Source organism: Desmodus rotundus, chromosome 3, assembly GCF_022682495.2.
Source record: "Desmodus rotundus isolate HL8 chromosome 3, HLdesRot8A.1, whole genome shotgun sequence".
Taxonomy (NCBI): domain Eukaryota; kingdom Metazoa; phylum Chordata; class Mammalia; order Chiroptera; family Phyllostomidae; genus Desmodus; species Desmodus rotundus.
The window spans coordinates 26,191,708-26,217,325 of NC_071389.1; the positions used below are offsets into that span (position 1 = coordinate 26,191,708).

At 44.6% G+C, this 25,618-nt stretch overlaps 2 protein-coding genes across 2 annotated transcripts in view; both read left to right on the top strand.

Moving 5' to 3' along the window:
• Window positions 1-8,993, top strand: part of SMAP2 (small ArfGAP2) — a 43,144-nt gene extending 34,151 nt beyond the window's left edge. The window contains exons 5-10 of the mRNA XM_024554633.4: window positions 801-887; window positions 1,912-1,993; window positions 2,923-3,032; window positions 4,048-4,213; window positions 4,650-4,966; window positions 7,623-8,993. Coding sequence (XP_024410401.1) covers window positions 801-887; window positions 1,912-1,993; window positions 2,923-3,032; window positions 4,048-4,213; window positions 4,650-4,966; window positions 7,623-7,748 — 888 coding nt within the window. The 3' untranslated portion in view covers window positions 7,749-8,993. The remainder of the gene's footprint in view (window positions 1-800; window positions 888-1,911; window positions 1,994-2,922; window positions 3,033-4,047; window positions 4,214-4,649; window positions 4,967-7,622) is intronic.
• A 5,535-nt stretch (window positions 8,994-14,528) lies between these two features.
• Window positions 14,529-23,599, top strand: ZFP69B (ZFP69 zinc finger protein B). Its single transcript, XM_071220785.1, is given in 12 exon segments — window positions 14,529-14,559; window positions 14,562-14,606; window positions 14,609-14,650; window positions 17,058-17,143; window positions 18,618-18,742; window positions 19,002-19,087; window positions 22,454-22,494; window positions 22,496-22,997; window positions 23,000-23,071; window positions 23,074-23,350; window positions 23,352-23,420; window positions 23,422-23,599. Coding segments are annotated over 12 exon segments (1,554 nt in total).
• The last annotated feature ends 2,019 nt before the right edge of the window (window positions 23,600-25,618 follow it).

Sequence of the window (25,618 nt, forward strand, 5' to 3'; positions counted from 1 at the left end):
AGGTTGAATATTTTCACATGTATGCTAAATTTCCTTTCATCTGCCTATGTTCTTGAGTTCACTTCGTGGTTCGGGTTCACATGTAAGTGTTCACTTGATTTTTAAAATGTGACCAATAGCATCTGTGAAAGCGTTATGAAACCGCCTCTGAAGTTAACAAAAACTGGCGAGGCTTTCTGCATTTTATTTTTCATATGCTTTTTGGCTTTATACAGGTGGCTCATTCAGGACACCCTGAAAGGGATACTTTAATTCTTTTACTCTTTTTTCAGCCTTATTTCCTTGATTTTTGTTTTCCTAATCATGAAGCTTGAAATCACAGTTCATTTCCTGAGTTTTTAAAAAAGAGGCAAAGATTGAGAGCACTTATGATTGAATTTATAAAATCACAAAGGATATTCGTTAGTCTGAACATGAACTTATTTCACTGATATATGCCAAGATTGGGGGGTGGTTCTCAGGGCACGAGCAAGTTAAACCTGAGTCCAAAGGGAGCAGCAGATGGGTGAGATGTTTTAACCTTGGCAGGTAGCCTACACTGCACAGGTCAAGAGCCGTAAGACAGAACTGGGAGGGCAGGTGCCCAAGGTATTTGAAAGATGCCTCGTGTAGCACCAAAGCTGAAGTGGACGAGGCCAGCTCTCAGGCCCCACACCATGAAACTCCCAAGCTAGTCAGACTTTTGCATCAGATTCAGTAGGGATTTTTTTTATTTCCTCTGGACTTTTGGAATGATAATTCAACAAACTGTTAATCACTGTTGAGCCTTGTTCTTTGTCTTGTTTGTAAAATCATTATAGAAAGAAAAAGATGACAAGTGGAAAAGAGGGAATGAGCCAGCTCCAGAGAAAAAAGTGGAACCTGTCGTTTTTGAGAAAGTAAAAATGGTAAGTGGGAAAGTGTCCGTGCTGTGTGGGTGGCTGCAGGTGTGTTCATATGTGCGGAGGGTGGCGTGGGGTTGGCAGCACATCGCACCTGGGGCTACAGGGTTCCTCATTGGGATTAGAGCGCCCGCTGCCACTTCCACTTCTTTCCTATTGCTTATTGTGGCCTAATCTGCTCTGTAACGCTTCTCTTTGGGGCCAGATGGCAGACTGGAACCGCATCTGTTCCATTTAAGCAAGAGGCACGTTCCATGCCAGAATGTCAAGGCCGTGTGGCACCTTCTGAATGAATGTTACCCCTACTTTAGTCCTTCTTTTGCTAGACCTTCTGTACCTCATTTCCTGTTGCAGTTAAGAACAGTCCAGAAGCCAGGCCATACTGATCCACTTTAAACAATCACTTGTCGTGTTCTTGCTCTGTCGTACTGAAGTGGACACCGTTCTCTTCCCACAGGACGTACTGTGGCTGTAGTGGTAGATACTCCAGTATCAGAGCTTGGAATCTTAGGAGAGAGGACTTTTCACTGTCTGCTTACGGAGAGTGTTTCATCATCACTCTGAATCACACTGCTAAAGAACACAGTCACTAGTGATGTTGGCAGAGTGATTCAGGTAATCTTTAGACTGATCTCCCTTTTCGTATTAAAGGTTTTCTAATCACTGGGAGATTTGTTGGCTTTTGGCTTTTGTACCATCAGACACCTACTTTATTCTTGTTTTTCCTGGGACCCAAAACTGCTACTTGTGTTGGATCCCTGATCTGTGGTTGTCTTGGTTTCAGACAGATCTGTCTCTTCAGAAAGCCAAGCAAGCACAGATGGTATCTTTGTTTTTCACCTTAGGTTTGAGTTATGCCCTTGCGCCCCCTGATTCTTCCACCTGCCACTTCCTGAGTTTTGTTCCTTAGATGAGTCTCTTTGAATAGCAGCAACCATACCACAGCAACACCTGTGGCTTTACAGTGGAGAGGGGAAAAAAGCGTTCAAAACACCTGCTTATTTCTTTCTATGACATATTTTCACCTCAGCCACAGAAAAAAGAAGACCCACAGCTACCTCGGAAAAGCTCCCCGAAATCCACAGCACCTGTCATGGATTTGCTGGGCCTCGGTAAGAGCTGGCCTTTTCCACTCCCATAATCTTACAGATTTTGATGATTCTCTCTGACCCTGGGAGGAGAGGTAGAGACGGGAGTCTCCGGCTTGTGTCTTTGGCACTGAGTGTTCTCTCGTGTTCTTCCTGTTGTCTTACATCTGAGCAGCTGGGCCGAGGCAGTGCTTCCTGAGACGTTTGCAGGGCGACAGTGCAGGGTAGTGGTTAAAAGTATGGCCTTCGGAGCGAGTCCCAACCCTGCACTCACTATTGCGCGAGGATGCTGAGTCTGCACTTCGAGGCTGTTGTTGGAAGGATGAAATGAGATAATGCCTCTAAATCTGCTAGTCCCAAGCCTGGCACACATTACGCTCTCAGAGAATGTTAGCACTTTTCACTACACCCGCACCTGTGAGCCTTGCCCCATCCTCTCATTTTTCAGGTGCGACCCCTTACCTTGTGCTCACTTTTCTCCACGTCTTAGAAACCATGCCCCTTTCCGAAGTGTAGCTTACTCTTCACCTTTCACACTACTCCTGGTTGTCTTTATTTTAGTCCATTTCTGCAGATTTAGGTTACCGGCTACTTAGGCTCCTCATTTCTGTATCTCTAATTTCTCTCCGAAAATTGGTCCTACACAGCTCTGTCCCTCAGCCAGGAAGGAGCCAGCCAGCCCCCTTGCTGTGGCGCTGTGGCAACCTTCAGGCCTGGGTTTCTGCTGCCCGGGGCCTGGTAGCTGGGCTACATACTTCTCCAGAGTGCGCTTGAGAATGGGGGGTGAGGCCTCTCTTGGGATGCCCCGTCCAAGCTAGATAATTCCAGAAGCCTAGATTTCCAGGTCCATGATGGAGCAGATGGGCCTTCTCAGTCTTCTTTGTGTCTACCATAGAAGGCAGGCATGGGCTTAACGAGCAGTGCTCCTTTGTAACTCTAATCTTTCCTTCCAGATGCTCCTGTGGCCTGCTCCATTGCGAGCAGTAAGACCAGCAACACCCTAGAGAAGGATTTAGACCTTTTGGCCTCTGTTCCATCCCCCTCTTCTTCGGTTTCCAGACAGGTGAGTCTTGTGGGCTCCTCAGGATTTAAAGAGAATTCTGGAAAGGGTGATTTTGATAACTTAATCATGGAACCAAGTCATGCTTCCTTGGTGAACGGAACTTTGGTTTTCTTGGTTCTTGATTCTTTCCTTAACACTATGTTGTCTCTGTTACAGCCTAAGATTACTATTCACTCCATTCTCTCCTGCCCAAAAAGTGCCGGCCCTTTGAATGGGCTTCTGTTTGAGGGGTGTCAGATTGTAAAAACTGATATTTTAGGTCAACTCCTCAGCCTGAGTTATTGCCAGAGAATTTGTAGGTGTGAAACTCGAACCATTTGATGGCTACGACTTGTGGAATATTAGCTATGTACCATACACAGTGCAGGTGTTTTTGTATATTCTTTTGTATATTTCATTTATGATTTAAAATATTCACCACAACCCTGCAAAATGGATATTTTTTAAAAGATTTTATTTTATTTTTAGAGAGAGAGGAAGGAAAGGAGAAAGAGAGAATAAGAAACATCAATGTGTGGTTGCCTCTTGCACACCCCCTACTGGGGACCTGGCCTGCAACCCAGGCATGTGTCCTGACTGGGAATCGAACCCACGACCCTTTACTTTGTAGGCCTGCATTCAATCCACTGAGCCACACCAGCCAGGGCCAAAATGGATATTTTATAGATGAGGAAACATTAGTTCAGAAAATTTATTGACTAGCCTCTTGATATACAACAAATAAATGGCTACTCTGGTATCTAAACTCAGTTATTTCTGGCTGCATCATTTGTAGATAGCTTTTATTTTTTAAATTTATTTTAATTCTTTTTTTTTTTTTAAGCAAATCTCATGGTTTTGCCAAAGAACAAAGTATTGTTCCAGAGCTTAACTATCAGGTGTTTTCAGATATTCGTATGGTAAAAATGTCAGGAGGCTATTAACTTCAGCTATGAAGCAGCAGAGAGATGAGGGAGGTCCTTACGGAGACCCCCCTGGGGACCATCCAATTCTCCCCTGCCCTCTGTGCCCCAAGGTTGTAGGTTCCATGCCAACTGCAGGGAGCGCCGGCTCTGTTCCTGAAAATCTGAACCTGTTTCCAGAGCCAGGGAGCAAATCAGAAGAAACAAGCAAGAAACAGCTCTCTAAAGACTCCATCCTCTCGCTGTACGGGTCCCAGACACCACAGATGCCTACCCAAGGTAGGTCCCGTGGGGGTCGTGACAGCGTGCCGGACAGAGACCCGGGGACTAAATGCAGGAGTTATTCGTTGTGATGGGGCAGCTGCTGTGGGGACTGTGGCATTGTACTCCAAGCAAGCCTGCACATGAATGCCATTTCTTGTGAAGCCACAAAGTATCAGCAGATTCTTCTGTGGGGTCTAGTGTCACACCTTTGTGACATCTGATTCAAGGTCTAGATCTCGACCTTAAAGGGGAGGTGGCGAGGTCAGAAACCCACTGGTGGTGAGCCATCGCAAGCCCTGCAGGGCTTCTGCCTGACTCACTGTTTTGCTGTGTGAAAGAGCATTCTGAGTCGAGTAGTCCCGAGAAACTAGAGGGAAAGGAGTAGCTAGTGACACTTTGGACTGACTTTGCGTGGTTTCTTAACAGACCCGTGTGTGTGTTTTCTTGGCAGCAATGTTCATGGCTCCTGCTCAGATGGCGTATCCCACAGCCTACCCCAGCTTCCCTGGGGTCGCAGCCCCTAACAGCATAATGGGGAGCATGATGCCCCCACCAGTAGGCATGGTAGCTCAGCCAGGAGCCTCCGGGATGGTTGCCCCCATGGCCATGCCTGCAGGCTATATGGGTGGTATGCAGGCATCGGTGATGGGTGTGCCAAACGGGATGATGACCGCCCAGCAGGCTGGCTACATGGCAGGCGTGGCAGCTATGCCCCAGACTGTGTATGGAGTTCAGCCAGCCCAGCAGCTGCAATGGAACCTTACTCAGGTAAGCTACCCTTTTCATTTGGGACAAGAGTTTTCAGACTTCCTCAGGGCCATCTTGCTTTGGGTCTCTCCCTTATAGTTTGTATCCTTCCAGTAGATGAGATAACACAAGAGACATTCTTAGGCTTAGGTTTGCTATTTTTCCTTCCAAGTCAGACTTTCTGCGGAGTTCTGGGTTCATGTAGAATAAGGGTAACTGCCTAAATCCAAATCTCTCTATGCATTCATCAAAATGAAAACAAAAATAACATACAGATAAACAAGGGGAACAAATAAAACCTCCCAGAACCATGGCTACCACGTCTTGTAGAATACTACAGACCTCAAATTACATGGCATTTGGCATATAAACACCTAAATCCAGCAGAGCCAGCATCATGGAGAAGGCTGTGAAAAGAAGAGAGGGACCCTGGCCAGGTAGCTCAGTTGGTTAGAGAGTCATCCCGAAGTTGCGGGTTTCATCCTTGGTCAGGGCACATTCAAGAATAAACCAATGAATGCATAAATAAGTGGAACAATAAACTGATCTCTCTCTCTCCCGTCTTTCTTTATCTCTCTACAAACAAACAAACAAACAAACAAACAAACAAAAAGAGCCCTGGCTGGTGTGGCTCAGTGGATTGAGCGCTGGCCTGCAAAACCAAATGGTCACCAGTTCGATTCCCAGTGAGGGCACATGCCTGGGTTGTGGGCCAGTTCCCCAGGTGGGTAGCGTGAGAGGCAACCACACATTGATACTTCTCTCCCTCTCTCCCTCCCTTTCTCTAAAAATAAATAAATAAAATTTAAAAAAAGAAAAAGAAAAGAGGAGAGGGAACAGGAGACCAGAGGTGACAGAAGGTAGATAAAATCATCCCCTAGTAAGAGAGAGACCTGCCCTGATTGGAGACATGTTGGGAAGAGGTCTGAGACCTGGTAGGTAAGGACTCCGGTTACTTGGAGAATCAAACGTAAGGGACTGAAACATACAGGATTATAGACGGGGGCCTCAGGAAGCACTGCTTCTCGGGAGATGGGCTGACTGAGGAGGAGGACATGCTCTCTGGAGGCCTGGTGGTGACAGGGAGTGGAAAAGAGGGTCACAAAATCGGAAACACACCGTCCTCCTCTCTGCAAAACACTCAGTTCACTATGCCAACAGAAGAGGGTGCTCTTGAACTAAGAACGGCACTAAGTGAGGGTAACACACTGCAGGAAAAAATCCGTGCATCCCTAGTAATACATATTTTTAAACGGGTGTGGGGTGGAGGGAGGGAAAGCCTTTACTGGAGATTGACCACTAACAATTATAGAGAAATGGGGTATTCACATATTCTCAAAGAAATATGCTTCAGATTATGTGTTAATTCAATGGAAAAAGACAGTGATAGCTACTACCTTAGCCGAATGATCAAGCGTAAAGTTACCAGCGATGGGACAACTTAGTATCTCCTGCTTTCTGGTGTCTTGTGCAAAGACTCAAGAAGCACACAGTATCACCGACATAGAATTCTTGCCAAAAATGGATCCAATCATAAGAAAACATGACATAAAATCCAAATTGAAGGATTCTCTGTTAAGTAAGTGGCTGGATTCTTACAACATTGTCAGGAAAAAAAAGAAAAATGAGGTCTGGGAAGTGTTCTGGATTAAAGTAGACCAAAGAGATAGGAAGGTGAAATGTATATTAGAATATTGTATTAATCTTACATTTCTTGAGCATGTTAACTGTGTTGTGGTTCTAGGAAGGTGTTATTTCTCAGGAAGTGCATCCTGACTTCAGGGACGAAATATCCCGTGTCCGCAATTTTCAGTGCCCATCAACATTCTTTAAAGTTTATGCTGATAGGTCAGAGACGATGGCAAAGTGCTAATAATTGGTGAATTTGAGAAAGGGATTTCTTAATGGGTTCATTGCACTATTTCTTTCAAGTTTTCTGTAAGCTCGAAATGAAAAGTTGGTGGAGGAAAAATAGACCTCCTAAAGAAAAAACTTCTGGAGAAAATGTACTAGGCTTAGGAAATTTAAGGCATTTTGCTTTGATAAATTGTTTCTTCTGTTCATTGCCAGAGGCTAGTCTTTCAAAGCAACCCATAGAGAGGCCCTGACCCCACCCAGGCCTTTTTCCAGGGGCTCCAGTCTCCCAATTTCCCTTCTCATACACTGAAGACACATTGGTCTTTTTTTTTTTTTTTTTTGGCCTGCCTTTGTTCATTCCGAACAGTCCATTTTCTTTTTCTCTGGAGTGGCACAAGCACTGTCACCGACAGGAACAGCTCTGCTGGAGCGGGAGGGGAGCGCGGGCATGCGGGTTCTCCCTACTCTCAGGGTTGGCTTAAACTAACGATGGGCTCCTTCTGTTGAGGATGAGAGCCTGGAAAGGAAAAAGAGAGCAACTTCCCGTGCTGCATTTTCTGAGGACTAGCTCCAGGACTCCGTCCTTCCCTCCCTGAGCTTTAGTCTATGTCAACATGTCTTTTCTGAGGAGTCCTTCATTTACGAGCTCTGGTGTCTTTGAAATGATCTCTTGCGTTTCAGGGCAGTTATGTGCCACCACAGAGTTCCCCTTTGTCTCCTCCTCCCCATCCCCGCAGACGGAAGGACTCCTACCCTGCCTTTTGCACTAATTGGCTGCATGCCCACATCCTGGTCTGAAAGTCTCCTCTCTCCCTTTCAGATGACCCAGCAGATGGCAGGGATGAACTTCTGTGGAGCCAATGGCATGCTGAGCTATGGACAGTCGATGAGCGGCGGAAATGGACAGGCAGCAAATCAGACTCTCAGCCCTCAGATGTGGAAATAAAAACAACATCTGTGTGGCTGCCGCCCTCCTCCGCCCTCTCTCCCCCTTGCTCCTCTCTCCCCAACTCTTTCAGCCCATCCCCGTTTCCTACCTCTCTCTGTTTGGTTTAGAAGTTGCTCAGTCTGTCATTTGGGATTTGGCATTCTGCCCAGCCCAGCCACTTCCCAAACACACAGACCTCTCTGTTGCTTTATGTTGTACATGTCCCCGAGCTACCCTGACCTCCTCCCCAGCAACCCAGTACTCTCCCGCACCAGCACCTTAGGAGTTGTTGGCAGAAGGCACTTAAGACTGCGGAAGAAATGTGCACACCTTTGAGTACCTTTCCCGCAAGGTTAACCCTCCTTTCGTACTGTCAGAGGGGCCTGTAGGTATTGTTTTAGGCAAAGGGGGGGTGGGTTAGAGCTACTTCCATGTGTGTTAATAAACTATTTCTACATGTTTAAATTATTGGTTAAAGCGGGAAGCCTCATGCTCCCATGATTTATGGGAATTAAGAATGTACTGAAATCAAGTTAAATACTTCTTGGGTCTTAGATCAGGTTGGCCCCAGCCCTGGGGAGAGACGAGCCCCCGTCTGTGAGGATGAGCAAAAATATTCGTCTCCTGGGCCCGGAATTGCTTTCCGGATCTGAGGCGTCGGGACTCGCTGCTTCAGTCAGCCTTCATTAGCACCAAAGACTGTGAAGGTCCCACAGACACACGGCCCTTTCCCTGCCTCCAGCTTGCCTGCGGTAGGATCCGGCTCCTCGGCTGGAGGCCCCGCCCCACCAGCGGGGATGCAGAGCTTCACGTGTGTACCGCGTGTGTGTATGTGTGTGTGTGCGTGGATTCCGCTTCCCACTCTCTCCCCATCTGCTCTGGGTATTTTTGTTTTTGTTTTTTCAGGTTTAGGTTTACAACAGAGAGGAAATAATTTATCAACAGCCTGAAACTGTTGCCAGTTTTTCTTATAGTTTAAAAAAAAAATGCAATCTCACTGATATCTCTCTTCCTCCTTTCCTCTCTCCCAACTGCCAATCACTCTTTCGTACCTGTGTATCCCTGACTGCTCTGTTTCCCCACCTGCTCCAGGTGTGTGAGGCAGAGAGCCTGGACAGCTTTCCTCTCAGTCACTCTTCACCCTACTTGAAAATTAAAGCAAGAAAATTTTGCTTAAAAGATTTCATCTGTGGGCACCACAGTTCCTGGTTGCCTTTCTCCTGTGTATGTATAAATTCCTTAATAAATATTGCAGGGAAGGACTGCTTGCTGTTACTGTGTGTCGCTCTTGGAGGAGGGTGAGTTCACCCACATTTTCTGCTTTTTGGGGCGGTTCCCTGTAGTTAAAAAAATTTCTATATGGGCAAACCCAAGGGCCAGGCCCGGGCTTAGGCAGCCAGAAAGGGGACCTTTATCCAGTGGTGTCTAGAGATGTGAGCTTGGAAGTGTGGACATCTGCACCTGCTGGCGTCACAGAACATCAGAACTAGAAGCACCAGCCCCTGCCCTCACCTGCCGTCCTTCCTTCCTTCCTTTGAATACACCTTTCAAATACTTCCAGACGTGAGAGGAGAGCACAGCGGCTAGGAGAGCAAACTCTGACTCAGGCTGCCAGTGTTCACATCCCTTCTTACTCTGTGACCTGGGCCGACGGCTGAATTCCGTGTCTCAGTGTGAGACGGGGCTGACGGCAACACTTAGGGTAAAATGACGCAGTTCCTGTGGTGTGTGCAGCGCAGTGTTGGGCGCCTAGCACTGACACGTTAGCGAGGACTGTGTGCCAGACCTGTGTCGGGCATGAATTCACTCAGCAAACGTTTAGTAAGTATTTGCCACGTGCTAAACACTGTCTTCTTAGGCTCTGGAATAAAGCGATGAGTCAAAACTCCCCAATCTCTCATGCTCGTGGTAAAAGAGGTTGACAATAAACAAGTAAATAAATTATTTCAAACAGTTATAACACAAGGTAAGGCAGGTTAAGGGAGGAAAGTGGGCATGTGGCCATTATGTGGAGAAGTCAGGAGGAGGTGTAAGGCCTGAGTAAGCAGCCAGTTGTGTGGGATCTGGAAAGAGAGCAGAACAAGGGTAGATGTCTGCCCTGGAAATTGCTTGGCTAGAGGTAGGGGTTTGGGAGCTACTAGGGTACCGATGGCATGGAAAGCCCTGAGACTGGGTGCTGTCACCCGAGAAAGCCCAATGAGAAGAGGACGGAGCCTTGGGGCCCATCGGCTTTTAGAATGTGGAGAGAAGAGATAAGAAAAACTGGATTTGACGTAGTCCCTACTCTTAAGAAGCTCACAGTCTCATGGGGCAGCAGACTTACAGGATAGGGGGTAGTTAGCCGTGGGTGGGCTGGGGTGGGCAGAAGAGTGCTCCAGACAGACAGTGCCATGTGAAGAGACAGAGAGCCCTCCAAGGGCGCAGAACATTCGGGGAAGCACAGCAGTTTGATGTTTCTAAGGAACGTGAGTCAGGGAGTGGTGAGAGGAAAGACTGAGGTGGGGCTGGGCCGGACCGCAGGGGTTCCTGTACCCTGGGAAGTTCAGCTTGAAGTGTTGGAGGCTGCGGAGTGACATGTGAGTTTTAGGCAGACATTGAGAACAATGTATCTGAAGAAGCAAGACCAGACCTAGGGGACCAGAGGAAGGCGAAGAGCTGAACAAAGGCCATGGCAGGCAGGACAGAGGAGGACGTGGTACGTAAGATGTTCGGAGGTGTTCCACGACAACGCTGAAGTAGGTTTGGGAAGACTTCATGTTCTATGCCTCTTGTACATCTGGAATATACTATCCAATAGTGATGGCTCTGGAAAGTCTTGTGGCAAAGACGTTTTAAAAAATTACTATATTTTAGAGCAGTGTTAGGTTAGCCACAAAATATACCCCCTGCCCCTGCACCCCGTCCTCCTCCCCTTCTGACTGTGCACCAGAATGGTGCCTTTGCCGCAGCTGATGAGCCTACGTTGACACATCATTATCGCCGCGAATCCCTAATTTACATTACGGTTCACTCTTGATGTACATTTTATGGGTTTTGACAAATGGATGGTGACATCATGGTATCATACAAAATAGCTTCACTGTCCTAAAAGTCCTGTGTGGTCTGCCTATTTATCTCTGCCTCCTAACTCCTGGCAGCCACAGGTTTTTTCTATCTTTTTTTAAATTTTTACTGTCTCCACAGTTGTGCTTTTAAAAAAATGTCATATAGTTGAAACCATACTGTAGGTAGCCTTTTCAAATTGGCTATTTCCCTTAATAATATTCATTAAGTTTCCTCCAAGTCTTTTCATGGCTTGATAGCTCATTTCTTTCTACAGCTGAATGGTATTCCATTGTCTGGTTGGGCCACAGTTTATTTATTTACCTACTCACTGACCGAAGGACATTTTTGTCGTTTCCAAGTTCTGGCAATTATAAATAAAGTTACTGTGAACATTTTTGTGCAGGTTTTTGTGTGGACATCAATTTCCAATTCATTTGGGTAAGTACCAAGGAGTGTGACTACTGGATTATATGCTGAGTATGTTTAGTTTTGCAAGAAATTGCCAAACTGTTCGCCAAAGTGCCTGCACCATTTTCCATTCCACGAGCAATGGAGGAGAGTTCCCATTGCCACCCATCCTTGCTAGCATTTGGTGTTGTCGGTGTTGTGGATTCTGGCCATCCCGATAGGCACATAGTGGTATTTCATTGTCTTAATTTCCAATTCCCTGATACATAATGTCGCACATCTTCTCATATCTTCACTTGTCATCTGTGCCACTTTTTTGGTCGGGTGTCTACGCAGGTCTCAAGTAGTCATCTAGTTGTCCTGATGTCCCTTACTGAATAATCCCACAGTACCCCACTACTTTGAAATGTCACTTTTATAATATATTAAATTTAAATTCTCAAGTCTGTCTCTGGGTTTCCAATTTCATTTCACTAGTTTATGTGTATATTTTGGCCATTTTTTATTTTTATTTTTGCCTCTATAATACAAGATAATATCTTATTGGTTGGCTTCATTATTGTTGAAAATTTTTACTGGGCCATTCTGGAACACTTTAGAATCATGTAACTTAGTGAAAAGAAAAGCTTGGTAAAAAGAGATTCTGATTGGGGAGTAATAAAGTGGAGGAAAGTAACATATTTAGAATGTTCTATTTTGATCCATGAATATGGTGTATGTCACTAGTCTATTAAATCAGTAACTTGTTTATAATGTCCCACATGATTCTTGTTTATTCTTAGCTTTATTTTTTAATATTACAAAAATATTTAAACATACAGAAAAGTTGAATTTTATGTTGAGCATCCATATACCACTACCTAGACTCTACCACGTATATATACATATGTGTGTGTGTGTATATATATATATATAATGTGTGTGTGTATATATGTATGTACATATATATATACACACACAGAGACATTTTACTCTATTTTATGCTGTAGTTTTGAGTAATGGATCGGTGCATAGCCTGCCTGGATTTACCACTTGCAAGTTGGGTGATGCAGGGCAATTTACTTAACTTCTTCAAACCCCAGTTTTCTTATCTGCAAACTGGGAGTAATAATAGTACCTCAAGGGGTTGGTTGTTACGAGGGCTCAATCAGTTAAAATATGGACTGCACTTAGAACAAAGCCTCATTGTGTACATACTATATGCTAGTGGATTAGTCTTCTTGGGCTGCTATAACAAAACGTCCGACTGGGTGGCGTAAGCAATAGCAATTTATTTTCTCACAGTTCCGAGAGCTAGAAGTCCCGATCCAGGTCTAGCAGGGCAGTTTGGAGGGAGGGCTCTCTTCCTGGTTTGTGCTGTAGATAGTGCCTTCTTCCTGAATCCTCACCAAGACCTTTCCTCAGGGCTTGCACCTTCAGAGAGAGTGAGCCCTCTGGTGTGTCTGCTCATAAGAACGCTGGTCCTATAGCATTAGGGTCCCACCTTCATAATCTCATTTAATTACTTCCTTTTCCCAAATACAGCTACACTGGGGTTGGGGTCTCAACATACGAATTTGGGGGAGATGAAGAGACACAAACATTTGGCCCATAACAGCTAGCAACTACATAGTTTTATGCTGTTTTCTGAATTGTTATTTTTGTAACTGCTGACGTGAAGTATGTACGTGGAATGATATACTACTATTTTGTTGAGAAGACAAAAATGCATCAATTACAGTACGATCATTTTTGCAAAAAAATCCCATAAAAATGCACTTAAAAACTGCTGTGTGTGAGTGCGTGTAGGTACGCGCGTGCACTAAATGCTAGCAATGATTATCTCTGCTTGGTGAGATTATAGATAATTATTTTGCCTTTGTGCATTTTCTGGAATCCCAGAAATATAAGGAAAGTGATGAACATAAGTTACTGAACACCAGAACAAAAACCTACCTGATCGTGGTATTCTCTTAATAAAACACTGGATTCCATTCCATTTTCAGTCTTTTCTGCACACCTCTTGTTAAGGAACAGTGGTATGGGTATGGATTCTTTTAATACCAACGTTATTTCAACAACAACAACAAGTGATACAGATGTTTCCCTTCTGCCAAGGGTTTCAAATCTCCCCACGGAAACATGTTCTCGGCGCAGAAGAGCTGGTCTATTCAGTAGGCTCTGGGTGAGGGCGGACAAGAACGCACTCTCGGGCTCCTGCTTCACCGGGGGTGGGGACGCGCGGGACGCCGCAGACGGTGTGGGGCTGGACTATGGAGGGAGGCCGCCGGGACCCGCGCACAGAGAGAGGCCGCGGCTGCGCAGGCGCGCCGGCCAGGGACGCGCTGCGTGGGAGCGTCTTCACGTGGCCCGGGCTCCATCCACGGGAGGGCAAGGGCTTGGGGTCCGGGACCGTGAGCGGAGGGGTGAGCGGGGGACCATCGGGGTCCGGGGAGCGGACGAGCGGAGACGCGCCGGTGTCGCCCCCACGCGGTCACTCGGGGGCGCCGGGAGCTGGGCTCGGACCAAGCCTGAGCGCGCAGGGCAGGGCCGCCCCAGCCCCGGAGGGAGGTTTGTCCTCTCCATTTAGCGGGGAGGACACGGGGTTACAGGCGGTCGTGATTTGCCACAGCCGACAAGTGGAGGAGCTGGGGATTCCAACCCAGGTCCTTTTTGATTCCAAATCTCAGAATACTTAACACAGTACTTCTTATAACAATTGGATTTTACTCATTTTTTAAAAATATATTTATTGATTATGCTATTACAGTTGTCCCATTCCCCCCCCTCACTCCACTCCATCCTGCCCACCCCCTCCCTCCCACATTCCCCCCATATAGTTCATGTCCATGGGTCATACTTACAAGTTCTTCATTTTTTTTTTTTTTAATGCTTCGTGACATCAGCGCAGTGCTTTGGACCATGTGGACTGCGTCTATCCATGACCTCTGTGTATCTTTGTAAAAATTTTCCAGTGATTCCTGCAAGTTCTAGAACTCTGACCATGTGACCGAGCCTTTCAGATCCTTTTGGTGACTCAAACGTTTTCTGTCCAGCATCACCAGGGGAGTCTAGAAGTGACAGCTTAGGATAGATACCAGGAGCCTCCAGCTGCCTGCTGAGGAGGCAGATGGAGCTCAAGATGGGAGGTGTTCCTGGAAAGCCTTGACGTTAAAAGGTCCACAGTCTGGATTTTGGTGCCCTGTGTTTCCTGGGTTCCTAGGAGGGAGGACACACATCCAACTGTGCAGCCTTCTTTTAGCGTTTCCGGCAGTGTCCGCATCAAAAGTGGACAAGCCCAATCGGGACTTTCTGTCTTGTGGGCCGAGGCAGGAGAATCCCCCAGAAGGGAATGCGGAAGCCACCATGCTGCAGCAGCTCCTGATCACCCTGCCCACCCTGCCCCCTGGGTGAAGCTGCACCATGCAAGGAAGGCCAAGGAGGGGCGCCCCTGTGGGAGGACGTGACTAAGACATGTGAAGGAGAAGGTGAGAGTGGACTGATGGATGGGAGGGAGGCCAAGCAACATCCTCTAGTGTGAGGAAGAAGGTAGACACCTGAGCAGAGGCATCTCTTGGAGTGACAGTGGAATAAGAGGTCTCTGGAGTTCTCCATTAGGGCTCCTGGCCTGGGATTTTCCTGCGTACTGGTGGTCACTTCAGCCTGAAGCCAAGAGTTCAGCCTCATGGTTGTATGTTACTTCTTTTTATCTTCTCCATAGGTAATTGGGGCAGGGTGGACTTGCGTGATTTTCCTTATTTCAGTGAGGAAATGTGAATCAAACGAGAGACATGGCCGGGTAGTTCGTAGGTAGATCAGACGGAGGTGGCCACAGGGAGAGCATGAAGTAAGCCTGGAGGATCCCGTGCTAGAAAGCAAGGGAGGGCTCAAGGACTAATGGACAGGGAGTCCTCAGATGGATGGGAGAGCCAGGTTCAAGGAGCTTCCACTGGACAAATGTGGGACAGTTTAAGTATCTGAATCGATTGTAACACCTTGAGTAAATGAAGTCCCACAAGCTCATGATGACATTTAAAACAGAGGAAGAAGGGGAAAAACTCATTTGCCAACAGTGGTGGTGATTGATACACTGAATGCTTACTTTGCAAATGGATTCTTATGGAATGAAGGCTACATTTACCTTGCTTTTTAGATCATTTCTAGTTGTTGAGAGAAAGCTCTTTTCAGTAAAAACCTGCCAGTAATAAATGTAGATGGAATAATAGAGTATTTTACTGTAAGTGAAATAATTGCAAGGTTGATGGGGAACGGGATATTTACATGGTGTCAAAGTAACCACCCCCACAAATTACTTGCTAAATGCCAAGGAAAGTACATACTTTTCCAAGGTCTGGTAATCAAATCTTAACCAAGTGTCCCAGGGATGAAGTGACCTGGCATTTTGTGCCCTCTGGCCAATGCGATATAAAGCACATGGCACACCCATGAGGTAGTCCCGTCAAAAATGTTTAACCTGATCCTAAATTAAGCTTAAAGGCTTCTGGATTAAAGAAATACAGGGGATGGAGGAATAAGGATACAGTCAGACTGTTCTGGTCTCTAAAAAAGCTAATGTCAAGGAAAAGGAGGACACACTATTTTAGAGTAAGAGACACTGGAAATAACCACTTAGAGTGTGTGAAGCTTGACCAGCTCCTGGCTTGGAAAAATTTCAGAATAAAAAAGAGTTTGAGGACAGCTGAGGAAATCTGAGTGTGGGCTGAATGTTTAGATGATACTATGAACTTACTGTTAGCTCTGTCAGGTGTGATAAATGGTACTGTGGTGATGCAGGAGAAGATTCTTATGGGAAGTATTTGGGGATGAAGTATCACCGTGCCTGTAACTTGGAAATGGTCCAGAAAAAAGACAGACGAAGCCAATATGGTAAATGTTACCAATCGTTGGGTGTAGGTGGTGGATAAACGGGTGTTCAATATTTATGATAAAAAGTTGGGAAAAAATACAGGGACAATAATTCATGTGCCGTCATTCCTAGTTCATGTGTTTTAAATTCTAATTTCAGTTTTCAGAGAGGGGGAAGGGAGGGCGAGGAGCAACAGCAATGTGACAGAGAAACACAGACTGGTTGCCTTCCACACGCATGCTGGGGGGCCAAACTTGTGACCCAGGCATGTGCCTCAACCAGGAACCAAACCAGCGACCATTTGGTTTGCAGGACGACACCCAGCCCACTGAGTCCTGCCAGCTGGGGCCTAATTCATATTTTTAATACCTCAAATTCAGTCAGTCTTTCTTGAATTCTAGCAACCTGGCAGGGTGTTACGCTTAACACTGGAGTGGGGGGAGGGAGACGGACCAGATGCAGTTACTGCTCACAGTAGTGCTCAGTTGAGGGAGATTATTATAAAACTAAATGTAATAGGCAGACTGAGATAGATACCAAGAGCAGAGAGAAAAACGAAATCTTGGGGGAGCACAGGGAGAGGACACTTTTTTTCTCATTCAGAGTGTCTAAGAAAACAACCACGTGAACTGGTCCAGAAGGATGTCTCCAGCAGGACTGGGGGGAAAGTACTGAGGTGGGCGCTGTCCAGTGTATTCAAAGAATGGTACGTTGGATGATGTGGGTGCTGTGTCCAGTAGATGAAGGATGGTGTTTAGAGGGAGCCAATATTTGGAGAAACAGCTTTTGGGTTGGTTGTGGGGCGTCTGTGCTTTCGGACCAGCATCGACGTTGGGAAATGTAATCCCCACAACAGTGCACTGCAGGTCCTCCTCATTGATGAGGCTCCGGTCTGCGCTCGAGTCCTTCTGCATGTCCCTCTTTGTGACTGTACTGAGAGGGGAGCCATGTGCAGCAGGTCTGCAGGCAGCGTTTCAATTTGGGGGGGTTGGGGAGATGCAAACCTCATGGCTCTTTTCCCTCCCCAGCTCTGCTACCTCAGGATGCTGATGAGACCCAGGGAGAACATTCGAAGGATGAGGGGATGTCTGGGGCCCAGACAGCAGAATCCCAGGTGCGTTGGGATTCCCTTTCACTTTCTTGAAATTGTTTTTCATATTTTAAGAGCCCTGGACTTTGATTTTCTTTGATGTGTCTTTCTGGCTTGGATGTTCTTAGCCTATTCGAAACCAGGCTGTGCCTGCTGATTTCACAGGTAGTCCCCCGTCCCCCCGCCTTCCGCCCCCGCCGCCAGCAGTAACCTTCCTCAGGGGCCCTCTTGTTTCTAGCAAACCCGTACCAATTAGCCAACACATTTAAAAATGGTGCTGGTGTGCGTGCGTGTGTGTAAAAGTATTTAATGTAATTTTTGCCCATAAACCTCAGGGATGACATCTGTGGGAAAGAAAAACATTGTAAAACATTTCAAGCAGCATTTAAAAATGAACAGAACCAGGTTCTGATGTTCTTGGAGATGTATACGCTTCATTAATGACCTTTAAGAGAGGCTTTTTGGTCACATCCAGGAGCAGCATTGCAGCTGAAGAGAGAAACGAGTAGAGAAGCTGCTGGCAGGTCACGAAGGGCACAAGCTAAATAAGCTGAGCAGCAAAGGAAGGGACATTTCTAAGAGCAGTTCAGCCGTGTCCCTGTCTCACAGATGAGCTCATCAGAAAACCAAAGGCCCTGGCGATGTGCCGGGCTGCCAAACCCTGGAAGCACAGGTAGTACAAGAAAATTACAGAGTAATCAGAGAAAACCAATTTAAAGGGAGACATTATTAGAGAGCAGATGTGTTTTAAAGTGGGGTGCTCTTAGCTTCCCAAATCGCATGGCTCAGGGTTTGGCCTTGTACCTGTAACCATCCTCAATGTCAGCCTAGTAGTCCTGACGTGCATTCCAGAATGTACAATGACGTAAGAGCATTAAACTAATCTCGATACTGAAGGAATTTGTTATCTCAGTTTTCTGGCTTCCGGGTTCTCTTTGCATTTGGGAATATTTTTAAAAAAATAACTGTCAAATGGTTATTTAGTTGGTGTAGATCATAAATAGCAGGTGCCTGTACTTTAAGAGCATCTGCTTCCATCAAGGGTTCTCCTTTACTAGGTGGAATTCCTGCCCCCACCAAAATCAGGCTATTCTCCAACATGTTCTTGTCAACAGAAATGCCCAGCGAAGGGCATTTTGCCCACGCCGATGTGTTCTCATTTCACAGTTCTTTCAGCTCAACGGCGGCCCCTGTTTTTCTCTCGTGGCCCTGGCGCCTCTGGCCTCTCCCCTCTCTCAACTATTCCTGATCTTTGTTGTCCTGAGTCTCAAGTACAACACAATACTCTGTATTTCATATTTCATGAGTATTTTGGCTGCTGCCAAATTGTAACCTGCAAAAGACGACTTACCTGCTCTCAGCATTGTTCTTTAACCTCCAGCAGAGAATTGGCCAGACAAGCGGGCGTCCGGGAGAACTTGACTAGAATCTTAGCATTAGACAAAGTCAGAACAACTGCCTGAACTCCGGCTGAAAAGGAACATATTTGATGTTCTAGTGACTGTTAACCTTCAAGGACACACCTGTGGACTTCACCCAGGAGGAGTGCGGGCAACTGGCCCCTGCTCACCGGCACCTGTACCGGGAGGTGAGGCCGGAGAACTATGGGAACCTGGTCTCCATGGGGGAGGATCGGCTCCCCTGTCACTAGAACCTGCCTGTTGGAAGTAAAGCTTTGGCCGTAAGTTAAGTGCTGTGTTTGGGCTTTATGGCCTCTGTGAGAGGTTTCTAGTTCTTCCCGAATACCGAGTCAGGACTGCTGTGTTCTGTGTGTCCTGGTCTTTCTGTTCTGCCCTTCAGGAGGCTGAATACCAAAGAACTCTCTCTCAGTCCTTGGGATGAATTTTTGACCTCCATGCATACAGTTTTTTTCCTCTCCGTGAGCGGGATATCAGCTTTCCAGACCTGTTGTGAAAGGAGAAGAACCATGGGTGGTTGAGAGAGATCTTTCAGGAGGTCCAAGTTCAGGTGCAAGGCGATGGGGCCTTTGTCACATCTGCCGGAGTTCTTCTCAGAGGCTTCTCAGGCTGTGGGGAAAAGCTGAGGCCGTCTGGGTGGAAGCCACAAGAACCCTGACCGCCACTGTTTCCCCTCTTTCCTGCACTTGCCTCTTCTCGTTACTTTCTCTGGAGTCAGAGGAAGAGAAACCTTTCTTGGCAGGGTTCCCCGCCTTCACCGTTTCTCCTGACCTGCTTTCATGATTCTCTTGCTTTCTCCAGCTTTCCAAACCAGACCCCGATCGTAGTTTCTTCCGCCTGCACATTCGGATACCCACGGGTCACTCCTCAGTAGGTACAGCACCCTTCGCGGCTTCTGCTGTCATTTTATTGTGGATTTCGCTCTCTCTCACGCTTCCATTTAAAGTTGTTCCCGAATCTTACTCTGTGAGCATAGCTTCAATTCTGATTCTCTTTTTAACTTGTGTCATTTAACTTTTTATTTCAGATAATTTGTGACTCTCTCAGAAGTCATCATAGAATTTCTTCTTGCAGAATCCAGTGGCTTATAACAGTCTTCTTCAACTTCTAAGAACAGTGATGATGACCGATGTTTGCCCAGCTGGCCTCTGTGAGTCCTGTGCCCACCTTACCAACAAGGAGAAGAAGGCTCACAGGTAAGAAATGTGTGCAGGGTCTCTTAGCTGCTACTTGGTAGAGTCAGTATTCGAATTGTAATCATTCGGACTCCGCCGTCTGTATTCTAACGGCATCATTCCATATCGCGGCCCTAGGTTATACAGACCTCACCACTCTTGGCCTCCTTTCTTCTACCGACAAGCTTAGTAAGTTTTGTCTCCTCTCACTGCTTTTTCGGGGCTTCTCATCAATATCCTTTTTAATATAGATGTAGCATTTCCATCTTCATTAGGCTAGGCTAAACTACTATAGCAAATGGACTCTAAAATTTGGCTCACATAGAAAGGAATTTCTTGTTTCTATACTGGTCTGGGGGAACTGTTTAGTTCAATGGACAGTTCTTTTCCACCTGGTGAATCTGGAGCCAAGATTTCTTCCACATGGTGGCTCCACAGTCCCCTAGAGCTTCCGCATTATCTAAATGTACCCAGCAGTAGAAGAAGCTCATTTGGGAGTTTTTTTACGGGCCACTCTATAGTAGTTCAGATCACTTTCACTGCCATTCACTTAACAGGGAGATCTTTGTCACTTCACTCAACAAATCCAAGGAAGACTGGGAAACACAGTGTAGTGATGTGTCAAAAAAGGGGGGAGAACAGATTTCAGAGGACAGCCAGCGTCCCCGTGGAGTCTCTGTCTTCTCCACAGCAGTTACGTTTCTTCTCAAGCTTCCACAAATGCACTCTGCTGGTTTCAGCCATCCCTTTGATGTCGATATTCTCCATATTTCCATCTTGGTCTTACACATCCATTTGAACTCTATTCCCACGTATGTCTGGTGTTTAAGACGCCTTTCTGTAGATGCACTATTGTCACTTCAAACCCAGTATGTCCAAAAATAGAAGGCATCTTCACTCCCAAACAAGTTTCTCATCCTGACTCCTCCTGGCCTTTGTCTCATGATATCAGCAAGAATGCATCATGCTTTATACTCTCAGTTTCCCCCTCGCTCCCCCTAGCTTCTTCTTTGACATTGCCTGTCAGTTCCACGTCTCTCCATCTCTCTTGAGGCAATGCTAAACCAAGTATATCTCAAGCCAATTACTATGATTTCTGGTTGCATTTGATGTGTTATTTTCTGTCTCTGAATCATTTTGAATACCACTGCCAGATTTGACCACTTGAAATATGACATTTATCTTATTTCTATCCTAAAGAGAAAGTTAAGTGATTTGCTATTTCTTGTAGTAAATAATCTAAACATCTCCTCTTGCTTTTTAAGTTCACTCCAAAATTTATTCAGCTATTAGTGAGCACTTTGTAGGTGCCGTTATTAAAGTGAGGTTAGAAATCCTAGGGAATATGATTCTTCTGTGAACAAGAAATATTGGTGTTTTAGGGAGGCAGGGTCCAGAATGGATGGATAGGAATAGACAGTAAAAATCAGAGAAAATACCAATCCAAAAATGTGTATCATGTGTAGAGAGAATATATATTCTCTATCCTTTAAGATTTTTAGTTAACACTTTGGCATATATGAAGATCATTTCCCCCCTCTTATATCGGCAAAAATTAGGAAGATTGATAAAAATCCAGTGTGTTTGTGGGGAAAGGCACCCACGTTCCCTGAGAGCACACTCACTCACGACCCAGCATCTCCTCCTCCGTACGTTCCATGAAACACTGACAGGGTTGTGTGCAAGTGTGTGTGGAACGAGAAGGTAAAAGGTGGAGACACCCTAATTATTTTTCAGTACGGAAAAGTCAATTATGGTATGTCCGTAACATGGAATGCAATGCAGTTAAAAAAATGAAATAAGTCTAAATGCACAGACATGGAAGGGGGCCCATAGATAAGGTGAGTTAAAAAACAGAACAAAACAGATACAGAACTATATGTAAACCATGATCCCTTTTTGGTGCAAATGTATGTTTATGACCATATATACATACATGCAAACATTCGAATACACATATCGTTGGGAAATGTTGAACAGACGCATTCCAAAATCCTAACAGGCTAGAGGGAATGGGGATAGGATTGAGGGAAACTATCCAATTTTAATGAATACTTTCCTATATATTTAATGTTTTAAATTAATGGTTAAAAAGTATGAGACAAATGCTTACAATTTTCAATTAAGAAAACTTTGTCATAGGAATATGAGCTTGAGATGATATGGTGTTAGAGTCCTGTCTTCTTTAATCTTATCTCTTGATATTTGCCCTTACAACAATGCCTTCTTCTTACTCCATTTCCTCTTCCAATTCATATGGATGAACTCTCCCAATTTCTCTCTTTTTAGATTTATTTATTTATTTATTTATTTATTTATTTTTAAAGAGGGGAAGAAAGGGAGAAAGAGAGAGAAACATCAATGTATGAGAGAAACATCAATCAGTTGCCTCTTGCACGCGCCCCAACTGGAGACCAGGCCTGCAATCTATGCATGTGCCCAGACCAGGAATTGAACCGGCAACCTTTAGCTCTGCAAGATAATGCCCAACCAACTGAGCTACACTGGTCAGGGCTCTCCCAGTTTCTTAAAGTTGCCTCACATACTTTCAACAGCTTCCTTTGGTCACTTCCTCACTTCTTTTCATATTAGCTTTTTAGGTGGCAGCATCACAGTCGAAGATAGTCCAGGCTTCCTGTACCTGGTATATGTTATTGTTATTCCTTCCTGTTATCACCGTAGCCATTTATTTTTTAAAATACAGAGAATATGGGTCATTTATATTTTTGGATTTCTTTCAGACTTGGAGGGTAAAACTGAAACCAAAAAGCTAACTCTAAAGAATTGACATTTTGTGGGAAGAATTATACCATGGCCTGATGATGGAAAGGTCCACAAGAGGAAGCACCTTGTATTCCACATTTAAAAGAGTTTCCAAATGTGATAAGTTAGGGAGCCACCAGGAAAACCAAGGAAGTGAGGGGCAAATGCCCTTGAGCCACAGGAAAGCACTCACTCAGGAGATAGACCAAGAATCTAACAGATTTGAGAAAAGTATTGATGTGAGCTCAAAAGATATTCCAGGACCTGTAGGTTCTCCAAGAGAAAGAGACCATAAATATGACATATCTTGGAAGAGAAGTAGATACAATTTCAATTTGATTAATCATTCAAGGAGTTATACAAGAAAGAAAACCTTTGAATGTAATAGTTGTGAAAAAATCTTCAAATGGCCCATTCACCTTACAGAACACATGAGAATTCATTCTGGAGAAAAACCTTTCAGATGTAAAGAATGTGGAAAAACCTTTAGCCAAAGTTCATCCCTTATTGCACGTCAGAGAATCCTTATGGTGAGAAGCCCTATGGATGTAAGGAATGTGGGAAAACCTTCAGACATCCGTCATCTCTTACTGAACATGAAGAATCCATACTGGGGAGAAGCCCTATGAATGTGGTGTGTGTGAGAAAGCATTCATCCAGAGCACTGGGCTGATCCAGCATCTGAGAACTCATGTGAGAGAGAAACCTTCCACATGCAAAGATTGTAGAAAAGTGTTTTTCCAGATTAGACACCTCAGGCAACATGAGATTATTCATACTGGTGTGAAACCCTATATTTTTAATGTGTGCAGTAAAACCTTCAGCCATAGCACATACCGGACTCAACACCAGAGAACTCATACTGGGGAAAGACCATAAATGTAAGGAATGTGGGAAAGCCTTTAGCCAAAGAATAGATCTTTTCATTCATCAGAGAGTATGCACTAGAGTATGAATGCAGTCATTGTGGGAAAGCTTGTAGGCATGATGCATCCTTTGCCAAACATCAGAGGATTCATGCTGGAGAAAAGCCTTGTGATTGTAATGAATGTGGGAAAGTCTTCAGCTGTAGTTCATCACCTATCAGACATTGTAAAACACATTTAAGGAACCTTCAGCAATGACACACAAAAGATGTTCAACATCCAGGAACCCTCATATTGGAACAAGAGCCTCTAAAATGGTGATTTTCTGACTTTTGGATTTCAAAAACCAATAATTTTTTATTGGTTTGATGCAATGTTACAGCTATTAGTTTTAGCTGTAACATTAAACAAAAACACCTATTATCAGCATTGTTTCAGAAAAGAAAGGGCATTTTAATATCTAAAAATATAGGAAGGTTATAATCATAAAGAACAGACCTTTACATTGAATTGTCAGTTTTATGAAAACCTTCCAAAGTTGTCTTTATTTTTCTCATTCCACTATGAGTCAGTGAAAACTTCATCACAGCAGGTTAGTAATCTGTGGACTGACTTTTGAGAATCACTGTTTTAAATACCCTTTAATAAGTGAGAATAAAATGTAATATATCCTTTTTACTATAACTCCTTACATGGCTAGAAGATGTAGAAATAAAAATATTGGTTGGCTCACTTCTAGAGGAAATAATGTTAAAGGAAAGTTTCTAGAATTGATAGATAACCTACTATGCATGTGATGCTTATATATTTTTAATGGTTTCTTATAGACAGTTAGCAAACTGTTCGTGTAATGGGCCAGACAGTAAATATGTAAGGTGCTGTGGGCCATAAGGCCTCTGTCAGAATCACTCAACTCTACTATTTTCATGCAAAAGCATCCCAATCGTGTATCCTGATCGTGGCACTGCTACTTTGGGCCAGATACTTTGTTATGGGCAGCTTCCTGTGTGCTGTGCATGTTTAGCAGTATCTCTGACTACAAAAGCCAGTACCAGATGCCAATAGCCCCCCACCATAGTGACAACCAAAAAGGTCTCCAGACTTTGGTGGATGTCCCTGGGGTCAAGATTGTCCCTACTTGAGAACTCACATAACTGAATGTTCCAATAAATTTTAAAAAACAGGCATTGGGTTGCATTTAGCCCAAGGGCTATAGTTTGCCTCTCCTATATACAGAGTATGTACATGGCTAATAATGGCAAGAAACTCATTTGGTGTCAAATTGCTATGTATATCTATGCCATAACTTCTATCTCCTTATCAATTCTTTTGGTATTTTGTTGCAAGAATTTAAAAAAGATCACATTTGTAATGCTGTTGTGGTAAGCCTAGGAATTAGTTGCTATGGTATTTATACAGACTTCACTCTATAATTATTATTATTTTTTTATTTTTAGAGAAAGAGAGGGAGGGAGACAGAGAAACATTGATTTTTTTTTCCACCTATTTACACATTCACTGGTTGACTCTTGTATGTGCCCTGACCAGGGATCAAACCCACAACCTTGGCGTATTTGAATGATGCTCTAACCAATTGAGCTAACCGGCCAGGGCTAATGATGCCTTTTCGTTCATCCATAAGTACTTAAGGATGTATCTCTAAAACATAACTGCAATGCCATTATTACACCTAGAAATATTTGGCCATAATTCCTTAATACATATTGATGACTTTTTGAAGATAGATATATTGAAATTAGTGGCCATTTAAATTCTATTAAACTTTTCCCTTTGATAAGTATGAAATATTAGATTTGGAAATGTGCCTTCTGTTGATTGGGAGGGATTTTGGGATAGCCCCCAGAACAATACATCTAGGGACCCACCAAAGAGGACCAGGGAGAAGGTGATTTCAGGGGCCATATTGAGGTAAGGAAGCATGAGAGAGAAAAAGGAAGCATGGACTCATAGTGCTTTACTACACTTAATAGATACTATATCATTCCAAATATAACTGGAGGTAGGTCAAGTTCAACTCCTTATTCTTACATGGCAGAACAACTCAGTTGCCTGAGCATTGTAAGTGTGAACTTAAGCTGTAAATCCAGAAAATATAATGTTTCTAGATTTTTTTCTATTATCCTATTTAATTTTTTTAAACTGGCCTCTGATTCTTAAGCCCTTATATGGGCCAAAGGAGAGAGGGGATACACACTGTTCCTTACATATGTCCTACCAAGTTTCTATGGTCTTAGATTTCCTAAGAACTGAGTTTCT